At 40.9% G+C, this 20,802-nt stretch overlaps 1 protein-coding gene across 1 annotated transcript; it reads left to right on the top strand.

Moving 5' to 3' along the window:
- The first annotated feature begins 340 nt into the window (after positions 1-340).
- On the top strand, positions 341-15,337 carry unc5b (unc-5 netrin receptor B). Its single transcript, XM_053332638.1, has 17 exons — positions 341-452; positions 922-1,152; positions 1,483-1,626; positions 2,071-2,174; positions 3,280-3,460; positions 3,993-4,160; positions 4,722-4,886; positions 6,850-6,882; positions 9,734-9,928; positions 10,354-10,722; positions 10,853-10,940; positions 11,309-11,483; positions 11,572-11,811; positions 12,489-12,638; positions 14,188-14,352; positions 14,455-14,633; positions 15,172-15,337. The coding sequence occupies exons 1-17, from the start codon at positions 341-343 to the stop codon at positions 15,335-15,337; spliced, it is 2,865 nt and encodes a 954-aa protein (XP_053188613.1).
- Positions 15,338-20,802: the final 5,465 nt, after the last annotated feature.

Here is a 20,802-nt window from a genome sequence, read left to right as displayed (position 1 = left end):
AGCCCGAAATCACAAAACAAACATTTGACTGACAGAGCTTTATAATCTGTACAGCAGATGACAATCCATCTATATTACACCCCGGTGTACAGTGAATATCTTAAAAAAACAAACAAACAATGCAGTCCTTAGTGGCAAAGTAATCAGTACATATAGGTTAATGTATGGGACTTCTGCTGCACCAGTAATAGCCAATAACCCTGCAGCATTGATATACTGCCTGGAATATACCTGTCATTATTAAAGTAACAAGTCAGAGTGAAGAGGTCAGAAATACCATGTCCTTCCTGCCAGGAGAAGTTCTTGGCAGCATTGCCGGGAGGGATGTGTCACATCGAAAATGTCAGGGGATAATGTGCGATCAACAGGACCTGTCCGTGGAAGGTCATCAGCTCGCCTCCCCCTGCTGAGAGCCATGGACTCTTCCAGAGAGACCAGAGTAGGAGGCCTGCGTTGACCAGATTACTGACAGTACAAGGGGGCGAAAATGTCACTTTGACCCTCCATTTACAGTGCAAACTGTCAGCACCTTAAATGTCTTCTTGAAATACTCTAACAGGGTTGCCTTAATGTATACGGTGACACAGTGCTGACAGATTTGTTCACACATGCCCTGCAGCTGGATGGAGATACGCAAGACAAGCTGTCATACACACATACACATGCACACACACACACACATATCTTCCCTCCAGGTATATGATAGCTGATTAATACCCGAGAGACCAGTTTGTCATTTTGCTTATTTCTTACCTCCTCAACAGTGAGGTCAGAGTGCATTATCAGCCCCACAGCAGCCATCTGAATACACAGTTACACTGCAGCACTGCTCATCTCCAGCAGGGCTTTCACAGACATGAACGCTCACGTCTTGAAGAACAGCCCCCCTCATCCATATATGTCTGCTGTGTGTGCTTTCAGAGAGCAGCGACTACAGTGAGGCCGAGGTTCTCCCTGACTCCTTTCCATCAGCACCAGCGGAGCCTCTCCCAGAATTCCTGCTTGAACCGGAGGATGCTTTCATCGTAAAGAACCGGCCGGTCCAGCTACGCTGCCGGGCGTCACCAGCCACCCAGATCTACTTCAAATGCAATGGAGAATGGGTCAATCAAAATGACCACGTAACCAGAGAGAGCCTGGACCAGATCACAGGTGATACTTTCATACTTACAGATGTATTGTAAACACAGCTTCACACACATAGTAATGTCACCTTTTATTTCACTGACATAAACATCATACTCAATTACAAACATCATTTTCAACTATATAATCCATTAGCTCCTATAGGGTTTTATGAGCATGTTAACTGCATTTGGCCTGCAGCCAACGCATTATTTATATGCTCAGTGAAAAATATGCCCCACTAATCTCTCTCTCTCTCTCTCTCTCTCTCTCTCTCTCTGTCCCTCTCTCTGTCTGTCTGTCTCTCTCTCTCTCTTTCTCCCTCCCTTGTTTGTTTTTTGCACTCTCTCTGCACAGGTCTGGTTTTGAGGGAGGTGGAGATCTCAGTGTCAAGGACCCAGGTGGAGGAGCTGTTTGGGTTGGAGGACTATTGGTGCCAGTGTGTAGCCTGGAGCTCGGCTGGTACCACCAAGAGCAACCGCGCCTATGTCCGCATTGCATGTCAGTACCAATGCTGTGTGTGTGTGTGTGTGTGTGTGTGTGTGTGTGTTTAAGAAAGAAGTAAGAGAGACACCAGAAGGGCAAATGTTTCCAACTTTTTGCTTGTCATCTGTGTCAGCTTAAGTATATATGCAAATAAATCTGCTGTAGCACTCTATCTTAGTCCCCCGTGGTAATGTGTGTTGTAGCGTGATTGACACTTTGCATGTTTATGAGGGTATGAATTGAAAAAAACCCGACAGGGTGACAGAGGCTTTTTACAGTTTTGCCTGGTGTCTGTGTGTGAGTGTGTGTGTGTGTGTGTGTGTGTGTGAGAGAGAGAGGGAGAGACAGAGAGAGGGAGAGACAGAGAGAGGGAAAGAGGACTAGAGAGAAAAACTGTCACTCTGCTGTCTAGAAGCAGCCTTCACTAACTGCTGACTACATATGTGTCACCCCCTGTAGACCTGAGGAAGAACTTTGAGCAGGAGCCACTGGGACGAGAGGTGCGACTCGAGCAGGAGGTGCTACTGCAGTGTCGCCCCCCAGAGGGCATGCCCGCTGCTGAGGTACAACATATCTCTCTCTTCTCATCCCAATACTCATCTGTTTCTGATGGCCGTCCGCCCTTTTTGGGTTGAACTTATATTTTTGATACTGATTGATAATTGTTCAAGTTCATCTGTATTTTGTTTAGCTGTAAGATCTAACTAACCTACCATCAATTGTAGGAGCTTCAGTCTGCAACAACACAAAACGTAAAGATTGAGCCATTGAAGTTTGAGAGATTTAAGTCTATGCAGCTACAAGGCAGCATCAAGAAAAAGCTCCATGCACTTAAATCCATTTAGTGACATGTTTTAACATTAAGCTGCTCTATCTAAAATTCATCACTTTTATTGTTTTCATAAAACAGCAGTAAAACAATATATAGAAAAAGAAAAGTCATTATTCATGAATGTTTGTTTTTTTTATTATACAAGTAAATAATCACCTTCCAAGCTGTATTTTTTTATTTTTAGTGGCTAACTAACATTGTTATGATGTGACATAAAAGAGAGAAAGCACATTATGTGATTACAATAGAGCTTTTATATATTTAATAATTAATGGTAATTGTCTTGTTTGTAGTTGTTATTATGACATGATGGCCCTTAGTGAGGAAGATGTTTCAAAAAGAAAAGAGGGAGAAATCAAGTTTGAGCAAAAAAAAGCAACAAATTAGTTTTTCTTTTTCCTGAGCGAACTAAAAATAATCAAATATTGACTATGTTTGATCAATATCACATGTAGCATTGAAGCGTGCTGTGATGGCTTAATACCCTGCAGGTTTATAGTGTTTACTGAATGTGTCTGTGAGTGGTGCGTTGACACATGTTTATGCATACACACCAGCTGATTTGTACGATAATTTATGTGAAGAGTGAAGAGAGAATGTGCCAAAAGAATTAGAGGAAGTTCATTATTCAATATTGCTGTGACACAGAAGATTGAGAGTACGAGATGAATAATCAACTAAATTATTAGTTGCTATGGTTGGTACTGTTGTTAAAATACTGTCTTAATTTAATCCATTCTAATTGATGTCAGTGCCTTATGTGATCACACCAGAGATTTCTGACTATTATATCTTTAAGTATTTTAATGTATTCATGTGTGTGTTCCTCCTCCCAGGTGGACTGGCTAAAGAACGAGGACGTGATAGATCCATCGCAGGACTCTAACTTTCTGATCACTATTGATCACGATCTGATAATCAAACAGGCCAGGCTCTCAGACACTGCTAACTACACCTGTGTGGCTCGTAATGTGGTGGCCAAGAGGCGTAGCAGCACAGCTACTCTCATTGTTTACGGTAACACACACACACTTCTTTTTCTTCTTCCTCTCGTACCTCACATATGAGGATGAATCTGGTATTATTGTCGTTCACCAAAAATGGAATTAAAGAAAGTCAACCCTTTATATCATCATCCATGAGTTCCAGGGTCAGTTTGGTTTAGCATTGCAATGTATTGAGTGAAAATAGTGACAAAACATGAATGGGAATATTTCAGCAGCAGTATACATAAATTAAATTAAACTACAACTTACTCCTGTGAACCACCAATAAGAATTTTTACAAGCATCTAAATGTGGTTGAAAAAAAGGAAAAAGATAGAATATGTGATTGATAAATTAACAGATGAATACAACTACTTATATAACATATGTGGATGTATGCTTTATTTAAATTTGTGAATTTGCTAAATATGCTAAACTCATGTTTGCATGTTGATATGAATGGTTTGTGTGTCCATATTTTAATTATAGTATTGTTAATTTAACCAGGTTATAACTGTCGGTTTCACTCACTGTCACTCTCTGGTTGTCTGTCTGTCTGTCAGTGAGCGGAGGTTGGTCTTCATGGACTGAATGGTCGGAGTGTAATGCTCGGTGTGGGCGTGGCTGGCAGCGACGAACACGTAGCTGCACCAATCCTGCCCCTCTTAATGGAGGAGCGTTTTGTGAAGGCCCACCCTTTCAGAGAGTGACCTGCACCACACTGTGCCCAGGTGAAAATGACACGCTCATCAGTATTACTGTGCTGAGGGAATTTCTGAAACAGGCTATTTAATGGTAAATACCAGGATTCATTTTAAAACTTTCAAACATCTACATCAGACGCTGAATTTGTCCACTGGAGATTCAACTTTAGGGGAAACTAAAGTGTTTTAAGGTCCTTTCAAAATGTTTAAATCCAAAAACAACTTCAACCAACCAGGAACGGATATCTTTCACTCATGTAATTGCTCTTGTTTAATCCTGAAAAGTCATCCACATCAGGAACACAGTGTTGTCTGATTTACTGTGACACACCTTAAGGTACCATTGTTGTGGCCTGTGTGTCAGACAATCCTCACTCAAGAGTGGTCTGAAACAAACAAAAAAGAATACGTTTGCAAATTACAAAGTTATGCACGTCAAACTATTATATATCCATCATGCCACATTCTACCGTCATGCTCAATTCCCCTCAACCTGGAGTGTTGGAGGTATTTAGCTATTTAGCTGATGGAGGTATTTAGCTGTCGGTTAGTTTTTAAATGACTCACATCTCTGCTGTCTCATTCCAGTGGATGGAGGCTGGACAGAGTGGGCAAAGTGGTCTGCCTGTGGGACAGAATGCACCCACTGGCGCAGCCGCGAGTGCCAGGCCCCCCCACCCAGGAACGGAGGAAAGCACTGCAGTGGCAGCATGATGGAAAGTAAAAACTGTACTGAGGGGCTGTGTGCACGCAGTAAGTTGCCTGATCAATGCATTTGAATTGGGGGTGACAGTTACATGTCAAAACTGAGTAAATATTTGGCTCATGTATTTTTCTTGATGTAATGTATCCAAAAGTCTTAGTTTACTAGTACAAATGAAGTAGTTCAGCTGTTTAATATCTGAAAGGATGTAGTGCACCTGTCAAGGTTTATTCCCTAACAGCACATTTTCTGCTTCTGGTGGTTGTTGGATTGATAGAAAAGATAGAAAATCTTGTCACTCATAGTTCACTTTTATAAGGTGTATTGCATTTCAAAGCTATTTTGTACAGGACAATATTCCCAAGGTGTTCAGCTATAGCAGCAGCATGGGAAAAGCGTGAATGATGTAGAGTGAGATGAAAGGAAGAACAGCTAAATCTCAAGCAGATGTTTCATGAAGGAAAATTTAGGTTCACAAAGAGAGAAGGCAAGTGATCCACATCTAAAAAGCACAGATGGAGAGAGAGAGAGAGAGAGACAGAGAAAAAGAGACGGAGTGTGTGGAGTGGGAAGCGAGCATGACACAGCCAAGTCGAAAAATTGAGCATATGAGAGTGATTCAGACTCACACTGACACCCAATGTGCAGCCCGTGATGAGCTGGGAAGAATCCAGCTGACAGCGCATTAGAGTCTTAGAGACGCACATCCACAGAGGCAGTGAGATACATTCAAGTGCGAGCTTAAAAGACATACACACACAAGACACAAACCAACACTATCCAAGCATGCAGACAAACCTCCCAAACCTCCTGCACGTGCAACGGGAAGGATCATACGCACACTCGGAGCAACACTGTGCTTCAACTCTATCTGACGTACACGCGAGTCCCTGACATAAACAGACTTCCATGGAGCGGCCAGATTAGACAAATACATTTTCTGATTTGCCTTCACAGAGCAAAGCATTCTCAGGAGGTCGTCAGGAAAACATGCACTCAAGTGACACAAGGGGGAAGATGGGAAGTGCTGCTTCTGTAGAAAAATCTGTAAATGTGTGATTTGTAAAACTGTAGGTTACCAAACACATAATTCATTTTCTCAGCACATTCATATGAGTATTCTGCAGTAAAGAATTGTCCCAGTGACATTGACTCATTGCTTTCTTTGCTCCAGACAATCAAATAGCGGCTCACTCTAATGTATCATCCACTGTAATTCCACTGAGGATAAGCCAAATACCACAGTCATAAATGTAAAATGCTCTGAGACACCACAAACCATCATCTTCTCTGCACATCAGTAGTTTCTAATTGCCGTTGGATGAATGGGAGAGTCGGGGAGCCCATTTGGTGTTTTGACGATGCTTGGGAGAGAAGGTTATTTGGTTTGAGATCTAGTAAGTGACACAATCCAACATTCATCAAAACTACTCGCTCAGTGGTGATTCATATCAGCGTTATCATGGAAAAAAAGACTGTTCCCGTCAGGACGGAGGTGTTTTGTTTTTCATAGGATGGAAGTGATAACATACCCTGTGGGGTGTATACAGAGATGTTAGTGGCGCTGACAACATGGTTTCAATCTGCGTCGTCTCCTTTGTGTACCAAACAACACCACCATCCTCGCTCATATTCAAAAACCATCTTTTTTTCTGACACTTTCATCCATATGATAATATTCTCCTTCAGTCATTTTCTAATCAACTTTTATTGTAATTTTTTCTGTGTACATTATAGAAACAATTATGCTGAGCTTATACATTCATGCTCCAGCTCTGCCCATTCTCACACACTTGTAGAAAAGGTTATTTTTTTTTTTTTTAGATATATTTTCTTGCTTGCAGTACGCCTTTTATGTTTACATTTCTATTTTCATATTGATGAGCTATTGTTTACTTTCCCGTTTCTTCTTGGTATTGTTATTGTATCTTTCATTTCAACGACTAGTCCATCCATTTTTATGTTGTTGTGTTTTTTTTCTTTCTTCTCTTGTTTTTTCTCCTGCTCAAACAGATAAAAAGATTTCTATTGAACATGCAAGCCATCGTAAGTTCACCTTTCCATAACTTCACCCTCTTACTGCTCACCGTTGCCCTCTCATACTGTTTGTGTTTGTACAGTACCTGTGTGTGCATGTGTGTGTGTGTGTGTGTGTGTGTGTGTGTGCCAGCCTGTGGGGTGCATACAGGTTAGGAGTCCTAACATCTGTGTTAGCACGTGGAGTTGAGTGCGTGCAGCGTTTCATGTTGAGCCCGTCTATCCACACTTTGTTGTCATCTCAGATCGAGTTCAGTGAAGACATGCCTCACCTTCTTGTCTAGCCTGCTTATAAATGTTGTTATCCCATCTTGTCTGGTCTGTTGACTAAGTGTAGTGTAGGTTTTCTATGCTGGCTCCGTGTTAGCACATTGTACCATTTACATAGTGGCTTGCTTCAACAGTGGATAGAAAAAAAATTAGAAGATACAATTACATCAAACTGATTAATGGTGTAATTAAGCAGAATGCCCAAAAACTATTCATTTCACTCTAATCCAATGTGGCAGAGAGGAAAATCTGAAAGCTCTGTTAACAGAAGGAGCAAAATGACATGGCTCTAAGCTGAGACACTTTGATCTATAGGCTATGAGGTGGAAGTATAGCACTTCCTGGAGAAAAACAGCTCTGACTTTCAGTTAATCTGTGATATAGTTTACATTTGAAGTGATGGTAATTCCTGTAGCTCAATGTGACGTGGGCTCAGGGGAGAGCAGCCACGGTAATGCACCTAATTCGCTATTGTTCCGTTTCTGGTAATAAGTGCGGACGGCTGTCGGATTCGGTTCCATCGCGCCACGTGAGCATGGAAGCTCTCCTCTGCCAGCCCGTCTGCCTCCGGCTTTTCCTCTTCTCCACACTTTCTTCTTACCGCTTCTCTGTAGTGTCTCTGGTTTCCTCCAACTTCTTCCCCACTCTCTCCTGCTCTTTTAACATGGGCCTTTAAGTTAAGCACTGCCATCCTTATCTCCTCTCTCCTCCTCACCACACTTATAATCCCTCTGTCCTCTCTACAAATCACACCCTTATCTAACTCTTTCCCATCCCTTTTGCCAAATTGCCTCTCCTCTAGCTCTCTTCTCTGTTTATCCAGCCTGTCTGCTTCTTCTTTTTTTGTCTCCCGCCAACCTCGCTACTTGTCGTCTCCTCTTTTCTGCTGTGGTGTGACCGGCTCACGTGTCTGAGTTGGGTCTGGCTCTGCTAGTGTTTGGGAGTCACAGCTAAGCAGGCTGAGGTGGGCCTGCTGACCAGTCACAACCAATCACCCAGCAGAAGGAAAGATAGGGAGCCCAACGGGGAGCAGGTGAAGTTGAGGGCAACCACCCTCCCTACCCATGCTGCCTTTTGGTATCAGATGCACCTCCTGGAGGCTAGGAGGAGCAGGTTTTCTATTTTGTTTGGATGATCTTTAACAAAAAGAAAAGAGGGGGAAAAAAGATAAAGCTTTAGCTAGAATCAAACTGAACACTGTGTACATCCTGGCAGGCATACTGCCAGAGTTGAAGAATAGGTTCATATTTGTACATTCCCACATGATCATTCTCCATGTATGTACTGGCTGTGAAGTGATCCTGTCCCTACTGAGATTCACATGTAACAGATGAAGGACTAAATCCACAGTACACTGAAGCTAAAATGAGGCTTCAGCTGACTGACTTAGTCACACAAATAAACATTTTCCAGGGATGTACTGAACCAACTTTGTATCTCACCAGTTAAATACATCCAATACTTACTGGCCAGTGCTGTCTTTTCCACTTATAGCTTTTATAATCCTCATTGGGATCCTTATTTTTATGTTAACTAGCATGATGCCAGGGTAAGTCAGTTGAGAACTTGCCCTGACTGAATTAATGTCACTCATAGCAGAAACTGACACATTGTACCCGATCCACCTAATAATATATAAAGTGGATTTGACTCACTCAGTCTACTGAAGCTTCATATTAGCTTCAGCTGAACTTTTTATACAATGTGAGGTCTGTGGATTTTACCCCCTAATATGTTAGACTGGAATTAGGGAGGGATCTCTTCAAGCACAGTATAGACAGGGGACAAGTACAGCGACCAGTGCCTTCAATGTACATATTGGGCAAGTCAGCATTGTGTTAAGATATGGCTGCTCCAGTAAAACAATTTTAAGTGATTATTTTAAGTAGTATTCTTAAGGAAGCGGGATAGACATGCAAGTTGTTTGAATAGGGAGAAGGGGTGGGATTTGATAAGTCTTGACTTCGTCCCACTCCTTTTTGAACATGTATTGTGTTAAGCTTTATTTGTCTGCTGTTGTTGATTGTTTGTTGTTGTTTTTTTCTCTTTTCAAATTTCTCTTTTCATGTTTTATTTCATGTTCAAAGTCAAATTTTCAAATCAAAATTTAAAAAAATCTAATTTTCATTATCAATTTATCTGTTGATTATTGTATTGATAAATTGTGTAGTTTATAGATAGAGACTAAAGGGCCTACCACAATTTCCTAGCGTCCGAGGCCACATCTAATTGCTTGTTTTTGCAGTCAAATTCCCAAACATGTCATTTAAAAAGATTTGAAAGGGAGAAAAACAGCAAAATCTCACTTTTTAAAAGCTGAGACTTTATTTGAGTGATTTTATTTGACATCTTTACATTGACAAAAGAGCTGTTTGTTGACATTCTGATGATTGTCTAATTAATTAACTAATCCACTCAACAATAATTTAGAGTACTCAGTACAACAGAATAGAATAAAAATATCAGATATCCTAAAAAAATACATTTATACATTTTCTTCCCTCTTGTGTTTTCCTTTCATTTGTATCTGTGTGTTTTCACACCTCTCATTATAATATCCTGACCATCGGTTTTTCTGTCCCTCTTGCAGCACTAGCTCCAGGTATGGGTGTAGCAGTCTACGCTGGTCTGGTGGGGGCCTTGCTGCTGTGTGTGATACTGGTGCTGTGTGTGGGTGTGCTCGCATATCGCCGGAGGTGCCGCCATCTCCACGGAGACATCACTGATTCTTCATCTGCTCTCACCGCCGCCTTCCACCCTGGCAACTACAAGCCTCCTAGACAGGGTGAGTTCACACACACACACAGTCACACACACACACACACACACACACACATCATACAGTACACGCTCGCACACAATTCCTCTGTTTATCATTTTATGTTTATTTTCGCAACTATTCTTATTTTTAACCATCCCCATAGAACCACGTCTTCATAATTCATTTCATTGTCACACTGCTATTTATATCGTCCCATAAATTCATTTTTTAAAACCATTTTTATCTCTCACTTCGTCAATTCTCCATTCTTTACTGCGTTACATTTTTTACATATTGAGAATTTGTCATGGTATCTCTACTCTTGTTCTCGCTATCAAATATTAATTAACAGCGTTAATCAATTTCACTTGCATCACTTTTAGCACTCTCAGCCCAGCCTGTGTCATTTATAGTGATAAGAGAGCTCTTCTCTTCTCCTACGTCCACAGATAACCCACACCCTCTGAATCCCTCAGCTCCTCCAGATCTCACAGCCACAGCGGGGGCCTTCCGCGGCCCGCTCTTCTCCCTGCAGCAGGGTGTCAATGACAGTCCCCACAAAATTCCCATGACCACCTCTCCCCTGCTGGACCCCCTGCCCAGTCTCAAAATCAAGGTGTACAACTCCTCCACTCTTTCCTCTTTGGAGCTCCCCGCTGACATTTGCATGGGTGATGGGGAGATCCTCAGCCTGAAGTCAGTGGGTACTGTAGGGAGAGAGCGAGAATACCACAGCCACACCCTGTCCAGAGAGCCTGGGCTGAGCACCAGCGCCACCCTGGGAAATCTGGGAGGACGCCTCACTATCCCAAACACAGGTAATATGAAACCTTTAAAAACACAATTCTCTTTTTATGCTTGACACCAAAATGTGACCCAGTGTAAACCAATGACATTTCAAGCAAATCATAGATAGAACAAGATAAAACGTGATACCTTCTCCCTCAGGTGTGAGTCTGCTGATCCCACCTGGCACCATCCCCCAGGGGAAGTTCTATGAGATGTACCTCATTATCAACAAGTGGGACAAAACAACGTGAGTACTCCTCCATTTCACTCATCGTCTTTGCAACCACGAGACAGAATAGACCTCACTCTCACCTCAATCAGAATTTTTCCCAATGAGAGCTCTCCTACTGTGAACCTTTTGAAGTTTATTTGGAAGTTCTGGCACTTTTTCTGAGGCTAAGAAATTGATCAACTTGTCTCAACTTTTATGCTAAAATTGGAATGGATTAATTTCTTGCCAATTTTCCAAATGTTTGATGTGCAGTTTGCCTCAGATACATTAATACCAGCATATTTTAACCGTGCCATGCCCATGATGTTCTTTTATAAATCAAACGTGATGTTTTGGAAACTGTTGCAAACACCAGGTTCTCTCTGTATGTGTGAAATTTACAGGCTACCCTCTGAGGGCAGTCAGACTGTGCTAAGTCCTGTGGTGAGCTGTGGTCCATCTGGCATGCTGCTGAATCGTCCTGTGGTCCTTACTTTGCCACACTGTGCCCAGCTAGACACTCCTACACCTGACTGGACACTCACACTCAAGACACAGACCCATCAGGGGGCGTGGGAGGTGAGACCGCCTCTTACTGGTCTCAAAATAATGGATATCCTGTTGTCCCATGTGGCAGTATTGAACCTTACTTCAATCTTCTTTTCAGGAGGTGCTGACAGTGGGTGAAGAGACATTGTCGTCTCCATGCTACCTGCAGCTGGAGGAAGAGTGTTGTCATGTTCTCATGGAGCAGCTGGGAACGTATGGCCTGGTGGGCCAGTCCTGCCCTCCACAACCTGCCTGCAAGCGCCTGCAGCTGGCATTGTTTGCCCCCCGAGCACCCTGCCTCTCCCTGGACTACAGCCTCCGTATTTACTGCATCCACGACACCCCACATGCACTCAAGGTGCTGCTTGTGTGTTCGTCAGTCTTTTTTGCCTGAATGAGTGTAGATGTTCACAATCATTCTGTTTGTCCAGCTGGCCGCCTATTTTCTTCATGCTGTTCTGTTGCTATTTTCAGCTTTGTTTCGCCTTTCTTGCTTTTCCATTTCTTTGTGTTTGGTGTATGTCTTTGTTGTGTCAATCTGGCAGTCATATTTATAGTGTCAATAAGTACAGTGCTGGTAATTAACTTAAATCTGCACAAGACTTTAGGTGTACTGAATGCCATCGCCTCTTAAATGCAGCTACACCCTGCTTGCAAAATTCAATTCTGGTAACACATATTTACAATTCCTTTCCCACTGGAACTAATGACTCAAAATAGTACGGCACAATACAACCAGCAAGTGAGCAGTCCATCCAGAGACTCACTGACATTAAACATTTTCACTGTCTCACAGTCCCTTTTGTATAAAGTGTTAACAGACCAACCGGGCTGGTAAACATGAGCGTGCTGTGTGCAGTTTACTGGCATCACATTACATGATTTCTGGCTGCTAAAGTTCAAACAGCTTTCAAACTGTTAGCTCTCACACATTCCAAGTAATATAAATGTTCTTAAGTGTTTTTCATTGTAATTCATAACAAACTGATGAAATAAATAAGTTTTTAAGCTTGTCTTCTCTGTGCCTCTGTGCAGGAGGTGTTGGATTTGGAAAGGAGTCTAGGTGGAGTGTTGCTGGAGGACCCCAAGCCACTTCTCTTCAAAGACAGCTACCACAACCTGCGCCTGTCCATCCACGACATTCCTCACACTCACTGGAGAAGCAAATTGTTGGCGAAGTACCAGGTGAGACACTCAAAATGTAGTAAATATAAAATTCTAGGATTTATGGCGGTAGCCTTGTATGCAGTGTTATGTGAGCTCTTTTATACACAGACCCCACATTATAGTTGTAAAGGGGATCGCCATTAAGCCGCCTTTGCTTTTTTACATTGAACCAAACTAAGCCGGCATTATACCACCCTCATGTGTATTTTTACATTCAGAGGCATGCCGTGTAACACAACAGCATGGGCTCCCCATTAACGTCCTGTCCCTCCGTGCTGGCTGTCCCTTTTACACAGGCGTTGATACGTCTCTATGACTACGTCCATAACCGGCTTATTGCCGAGGCAACTGCGCTCCCCCACTCTGTGACTATACCTTTTATACAGAACAGCGAGGCGGAATAAAAAGGCACAGCATTCCCGCCTCGAACAGACTATGTAAAAGGGGCTACTGTCTTCAGTCTACTTATGCTACCTATGCAAATAAAAATAAATATGTATTGATTGTCTGTGTTACTTTGAAAATAACAAGCAATAACTAATAAATAAAAACTTTGGTCTGACAGACTTCTGATTTCACTTTAGTAGAATGTGTTTTTTCTCTGAAAATACAGCAAGTGGACTTTACACAATTCACCGCTGTGATAAACATCCAAACTCTCTGCTGCATTCTTTTGACGACAGCACAGAGATTGCAGTCTGAACCCACTCTGAATAAACAAACAGGAAATCTGATTGTGGCCCTAATTTATGGACAATACGCTTTAGAAATAAATTGTGCACTGACACACGGAGACTGTGGAAACACCCAATATGAAAATAAAGCATGCTGCACACTCCTTGAATGGAAACTGTGTTCTATATCCTTCCTGATTGTGCTGCTCAGGACAAAACCACTTTAATCACAGTGAGAGACCATTTTTTCACCTCTCTTTTTCATTCATTTGTTCATTCATTTTCTATACAGTTTATCCTCTAGAGGGTCATGGGGGGGCTGGAACCAATCTCAGCTGACATTTGGCGAGAGGAGGTGGGGTACACCTTGGACAGGTCACCAGTCTATCACAGGGGTAACATATAGTATGTAGGCAGACAACCATTCACACTCAAATTCACATCTACGGGAACTTTAGAGTCACCAGTTAACCTGACTTGCATATTTTTGGTCTGTGGGAGGAAGCTAGAGTACTCGGAGAGAACCTACACAGGCAGACATCATTCAAACTCCTACTGACCCTTGTGGCGGGCCAATGGGTTCAAACAGAGAACCCTCTTGCTGTGAGGCATTAGTGCTAACCACTGCCAGCTCTCTTTTTTTTTTTTTTTTTTTTAATTATATTTTTTGGGCTTTTTGCCTTTAATGGACAGGTTAGTAGAGATGGACAGGAAACAGGAGGCAGAGAGAGGGGAATGACATGCAGGATAAGACTGCTCGGTGCGGGATTCAAACCGGGGTCGCCTGCAGTGAGGACTGTAGCCTCTACACATGGGGGCGGGTGCGCTACCCGCTGAGCTGTGCTCAACCCCTGCCAGCTCTCTTTTTAACCAAATTTTTTTTGTGTTAACAGGAGATCCCGTTCTATCACATTTGGAGCGGCAGTCAGCGGCCCCTACACTGCACCTTCAGCCTAGAGAGAGGCAGCCTGGCTGTGTCCCAGCTCACCTGTAAGATCTGTGTCCGACAGGTGGAAGGAGAGGGACAGATATTCCAGCTTCACACAGACATCCAGGAGGTAATGCTGCAGTAAAAATTGGGTTTCTGCTGAAGTAGATAATATTGCCATGAAAAACATCAACTTTGGTCTGAATGCTTCTCACTTTCTCTTTCAATCCAGACTCTACCACCACACTCGCCCCTCCCCTCAGGAGGCACCTGCCTGCCTTCATCTCAAGTGGGACCTTATGCCTTTCGCTTGCCTGACTCCATCCGCCAGAAGATTTGTGCGAGTTTGGATGCACCCAGCGCTCGTGGGTGTGACTGGAGACTACTGGCCCGCAGTCTAGGCTTTGATAGGTCAGATCTACCTCACAGATTTATGTGTGAAAGGCAGCATGGTCACAACTCAGTGGTGTTCAGTCCAATGTTGATACCCAGATTCATAGTTTTATTGTGAAGTGATAACTCTGAATTCTGTGAAAGGTGGCATGTATACATTCATTTTTTGATTTATGAGATTAGGTATATGAGATTATGATATAAAATGTTTCACTTAGATTAAGATAAAATTGAAGTGCAAAAATGTAGATAGACATCTGTTCTGGTCATACTCATTACAATCTGCAAAACAAGACTTGAATATTAATCCCAACATTATGATTCAGTCATGCATGCTGTACATTGCTAATCTACATTTCAGACATCATTTCATGGTACCTTTTATGTGGCTAACTAGCTAATCCAGCTGTGTGATTGCTAGTTGAACATCAATATCAGGCTATCCAGCAGTATTTGTAATATACACTTTTGGTGATTCAGAAATGTTTGTAATCAAATAGCCACTTTCATTCTGCCCTTCTCTTCTTACAGTTTGCCTTGTCTTTTTTTTCCTCAGGTACTTGAACTACTTTGCAACAAAGCCCAGCCCCACAGGTGTTCTACTGGACTTATGGGAAGCTTGTCACCAAGGTGACGCAGACCTGGTCTCTCTGGCGACCGCGCTGGAAGAGATGGGCAAAAGCGAAGTGCTAGTTGTCATGACAACAGATGGTGATTGTTGATTGGTCACGGAACAAGAGAGCGATCAAGACAGAAAAAAAATATTAATACCTGCCTATGAATATGCACACCCCAGCACAAATCATAAGCTCACAGAGCATTCTGGTTCCTTCACATGTACTCTATTACCTCTGCCTCATCACCCTTTTCACTGGCCTCTGATCAGCTGCTGTAGCTACATCTCCACCATCACCCATTCCCATGCAGTCCATCCTATGACAACTGCTAACCTGGTTCAGCTTGAATCCTCTGAAGCACATGCATCTAAAAGATGTGAAAGCAATTTGAAGGTACAAAGGCGTAAAATAGGTGTAAAGTCATCTGTCATGTGGTGTTGACTGTCTCCTTCAAAGATTGAAAATGATTATATTCTTGTATATAAATCACAATGCTTTGGGATAAACAAAAAAAAGTCATATATTTATCCCACTAAAGCATGCACAATATCACAAACACACAAACGCTAATGCGGGATTAGCCATGTTCCAGTAGCAGCATGAAAGTGCATGATTAAACACCATCACACCTCATGGCAGGGGCTTTTGTTTTCTCACTGCAGCATCGTTTCTCAAAATCTCCATTGTCATTCTGCGTGCACAGTGAATGACAGGCAGCCCATGACCTGTCTGCAACCTCCTCAGGCTACAGACACACTCCAACACACACATGTGGACAAACTGGTCATTAACGGGCTCTGAACCAGACAGGCTAGGATTTCTTGTCTTACTGCTTTAACTGTATACAAATCAAATGAGAATCGAACTCTTAAGGTTTGAGGGCCAGTGCAAATCTCGTTGGGCTGAAGAAAAAAAAAAAAGAAAAGCTGCCTCTTCTTTGTGGTATGAGGGTGGATTTTGAAGATTGTTTCAGAATTGGCGGATAACTAGACCGATTGACTCTTTATATTGTACCAACAAATGCCTCAAAGCCTTGGCATATCATTCTGACTCACAGGGGTGTTTCTCTTTCATCTCTCCTCACATCCCTCTATCGCTTTGCCACACTCTCCCAGTCTGTTGACAATAAACTGCAGGAGAGCTTTCTGGTCATCCCTTAAAAGTTTCCTTTGGGGAACGCTCTTTAAGTTATTATCCATATTTGTGGATTATTTGTTGTTGTTTTTTTTTCATTGTCATTGTTGTTACGATCATATAGTACAGTACCTGTTTTATCATTTGTGCTTTTTAAGGCTTCTGAGCTGCTGTGTTATATTTTTGATTCTATTAGAGCAGGCCAATCGGGAGAGTTAGACGCACAGTGGATGACTCAGTTGTGAATAACAGAACCACGTTTATTTGTTCTTTTTTAATATCGTGTATCTATTCGAAATGTAAAAATATAATCTGTAAAACATGATTAGAGGTTTGTCAAATACGCAGGTGAATATACTGTACGCTCTATTTCGTAGGCATTTTTGCTTTGCTGTAACTGAGGGGCGGTTTCTACTGTCCAGAGACAAATATTGCAGAATAGATTAGCCTTGTCTTGAATCAACTAGGCAGCAAGGGACCATAACATTTACCTCAACACTAGCTGCATTATGTTTCATTCTGTTCTGTCCACCACTTATCTATCTGTCCATCTGTCCATCTGTCCGTCTATCGCCTTGTAACTCATTACGTCTCCCTTCTCTCAATTTTTGACATTAGCATATTGTTAACCTTTTTACTAAGCCACCTGCTTTGTGGTCAGGGTCCTCAAGCTATTTGCATTATCAATATTGTTCTGTCAGACGGAAATTGAAATGCTGAAATCAAACATTGTCATTACTTCATTTTTTATTTTTTTTTCTCCCTCAAAGCAAAAAAGTGTTCATATCTTTGAAACCACAAAACCAAAACACAGGCAGTATCCCTCCTCTTCAGCAGTGAGTCATGTCACTGTTTTGTGTGAATGAACTGAAATGCAAGTGTGTGTGTCTGTGTGTGTGTGCGTATGCGTGTGCGTGTGGGTATATTTGGGCAGGCGGGTGTGCACACACAGTCTATGGTGCACACGCTGGAGATCTGTCATTTCTCTTTGTAAGTGCTATGCAAGTACAAAAGAAAAGAAAAAGCATTTTGACTTCTTTTGATTTCTGGAAGAGTAATTCTATTTTTTCAGATCAGGGCATTGACAGGGTTTTGATTTTCTATCCTTGAAGTGGTTTAAGAGTAGTTTAAAAAAAATGGTGCGATGGTAGTATTTGTGGGAATTCTCCACCTGGATCGCAAGAAATGGATTACTGAACAAGGAAACTACTACTGAAAAAGCACATGTGGGAAAACAAAACAAAAGTGTGGTGCATTGTGACTAAGATCATGAACTCGTGCCCGGCAGGTCTTTGCCCATGAGGAAATATCTGAACATGACCAGTTCAGTACTTTGGATCCCTGAACACTGCAGGACTGTTCTCTTTCCTCAAATCTTGTTACAGACTGACTAGCTGTAGACTACAGTGTTCATTCGTCCACATCTCTTGAGTATCTTGTGGATCTTTGGCCATAGCTCGAGATAATTTCTGCTGGAGCTGGACTGGATTCCACCTTGCTCCCATCAAAGAGAAAAAATAAGCCTTTGTTCAAGAAGTCAGACATTTTTACAAACAAACAAAAATGGATTCAGTGACATTATTTTATCTCTGTAAAGTACCAATTGTAAATAAACGTCTAGCCTTCTTACCTGTAACTAAATATAATTTTTATGCAATAAATTATATTTCTTAGTTTAAAAATAGAGCTTCTGTGTGTTTTGTTGTTCTTGTTTCAAACTGTGGGAGCCAAACTGGGAGCTGTTTCCAAAAAAATTCATAGACCAAATTACAGGCTTCTAGTGAGTTCCTTGGCAGGACAAAATTACCGTTAAATGGCATCCGTGTTTTTATCAATTACTCCTCATTTCTCACAGAAAATGCAGAGCTACTCAAACCAACCCTCTTTTCCTCACACCTCAATGGAAAATTCCCTTTAGGTCCAAGATGAAGCTATGAAAGCTTTTAACTGGCAGCCTTCAAATTAACAAGGTTTTAGAGACACTTGTAGTGCCCTTTAAGGATTGACTCAGGAGATAGATCAAGCATTCTTACTTCAGTTTATGCACCAGTGCAAAATATGTGGAGATTCATATTACTCATATTCAGATTACACTCTTTGAGAACACACTTTGAGAACAAATGCCCCAGTGAGTCATCTGCAGTGAGTGTGCACTGCGGTATGGTCTTAATGACAAGCAACACGTTTCACCTGTTTCATTAGACACACTGTTAATAGAGGACTGATATGCCTCCCTTCAGTGCACGAGTTAACTGAACCTTTCTTTTATCATAAAGTGTTGACCGCAGCTTCAGCCCAATGGCTCACCTCTGCAAAGAGTATATTTGTTTGTTTTTAGTGAATGAATCAAAAGTGAGAATATTATTTAGAATTTATGTTAAAAAAAGAATCAAGATCTTGATGCCAGCTGTAAACACATACATGATGTACAACATTTCCAATACATATACTTCTTCTGAATTTATTTCAAAGTTAATAATAATAATGATAATACTAAGTGTCAGTGTTTGCATTAAAATGTAACAGAACTGTTTAATGAAAACATACACCACACCTAAATGAGAAAATGTGCATTAATTACAAAACATGTCTAATCAAGGATGTTCATAAGATGCAGACTAAGAATAAGGAGGATGTATTTCATTTTAGGGTGAAAAAAAACATCTGTAGCCTATTATTAGTTGCAGATTGGTGTTTGCCAGAAGGCAACAGCAGTTCAGCAGCTGTGAGTTGGGTTTGGATGATGACTCACATCATAATTATTAGTTTAATCCAGCGGTGTTCACTCATGTGTCATAGGAGGGCCAAGAGTCGGCAGGTTGTCATTCCAGTCAAAGACACAAAATCACCTGGTGTCATGTTTAAAACACCTACCTACTGGTTTAGTCTGTTTTCTTCCTACAGGTCCTCTAACTATTTCCATCTACCAGAAAAGTGCAGTAATAATTGTTAGCTATGCTGTCTTATGGTGCCCTCTGCTGGTAAATATCAGGAGTTACCTGTATTTTTCAGTCTGTTGCACATAAGTACACACAATGGTAAATTATTGTATACAATTATTCGTACAGATAGATAGATAGATAGATAGATAGATAGATAGATAGATAGATAGATTTCTCATAACCCCCCCCCAAAAAAAAAAACACACGACGTACAGCACAACTATTGTTATTGTCAAGATAAATAAAACATAATAAGGTAAGTTTGCTGATATATTTCTTTTTAATCAAACATAACTTAGGCAATAAGGAGATGGTGTTATTATCTACATATGATATTTGGAGATTCACTTCATTAATGACTAATCTAATTCTATTTAACAAAGATAACTTACAGTCCACAACAACATACAGTAATATATTTCATACATACAGTAAATACTAATAGCTCTAAGGCAGCAAATAGTTAAAGGTGGTGGCTTTAATGTGTGTCTAATCATCTACATGTGATATCTGGAGATTAGGTTAACATCATTAATTACCATTACGAATGGCATGATAGTATATTTTGTCAGCCTTCTTATTACACATTTTTTGAATTTCATTTTTCATTTACTGATATTGGTCTTGGATATTCGAAAAATTAGTTAAAGTAATTTGCCAGAGAAAATCTGAAGTCTTTATATGTTGCCTAATTATAAGATTTTTAGTCATAAATATTCCTAAATTCTTAATAGAATCTATAGATATTTTCAATTACTGATTCATCATAATCATACAGGGACAACTTTTCACTCTTGGACATATTCAGTCTTAGACCTGAAGCATTGGAGAAGATGGTTAATGAAGTTAATAGAATTACACATTGGGTTCTTGTCTTAAAAACAAAAAACACATAGTATCATCTGCCAGTTGGGAAAGTAATTACTCTACCAAAATCTAAATTCCTTCCAAATTTCTATCATTAACAATATAATAATTTGGTGACTAAAATAAATAAAGGAGCGATAGGATAACTGTCTAAACCCTCTATTAATTTGGAATCTTATGATTAATTACAACCAAGCTATTGTAAAACATACTGACAATGTCAACAAAGTTATTACCAAAACCAAATCCCTTGAGTAAAAGAAACGTGTGCTCATTGTGTCAAAGGCCTTATAAAAGTTCAAAAAATGTATATTTAAAAAAGTCCCTGAGTTAACTGCATTTGTACAATCCAACATATCTAAGATCACTCGTGCAGCCGTGTTGCAGCCGTCTGTGACTGATGCATTCTCTGTACTATACATATTGAATAAATCCATTTTTAATAAATGTATCTGCCAATTTACAAAAAGTACAGGATATACAGATGAATGGATTTTGAGTAAGTTCCCAAACATGTATAAAAGTGTATCAAATATAGCAGATAGAGCGAGTCCTGGAGATTTGCATTTCTTCATTGAAAATAATGCAACTTGAATTTCATTAGCAAGTCAGAGTCACACAAATTTA

The sequence above is a fragment of the Scomber japonicus genome, chromosome 14 (genome assembly GCF_027409825.1).
Source record: "Scomber japonicus isolate fScoJap1 chromosome 14, fScoJap1.pri, whole genome shotgun sequence".
NCBI classification, from domain to species: Eukaryota; Metazoa; Chordata; class Actinopteri; order Scombriformes; family Scombridae; genus Scomber; species Scomber japonicus.
The sequence above is the reverse complement of the archived record's forward strand: the minus strand, read 5'-3'. Positions and strand labels throughout refer to the sequence as shown.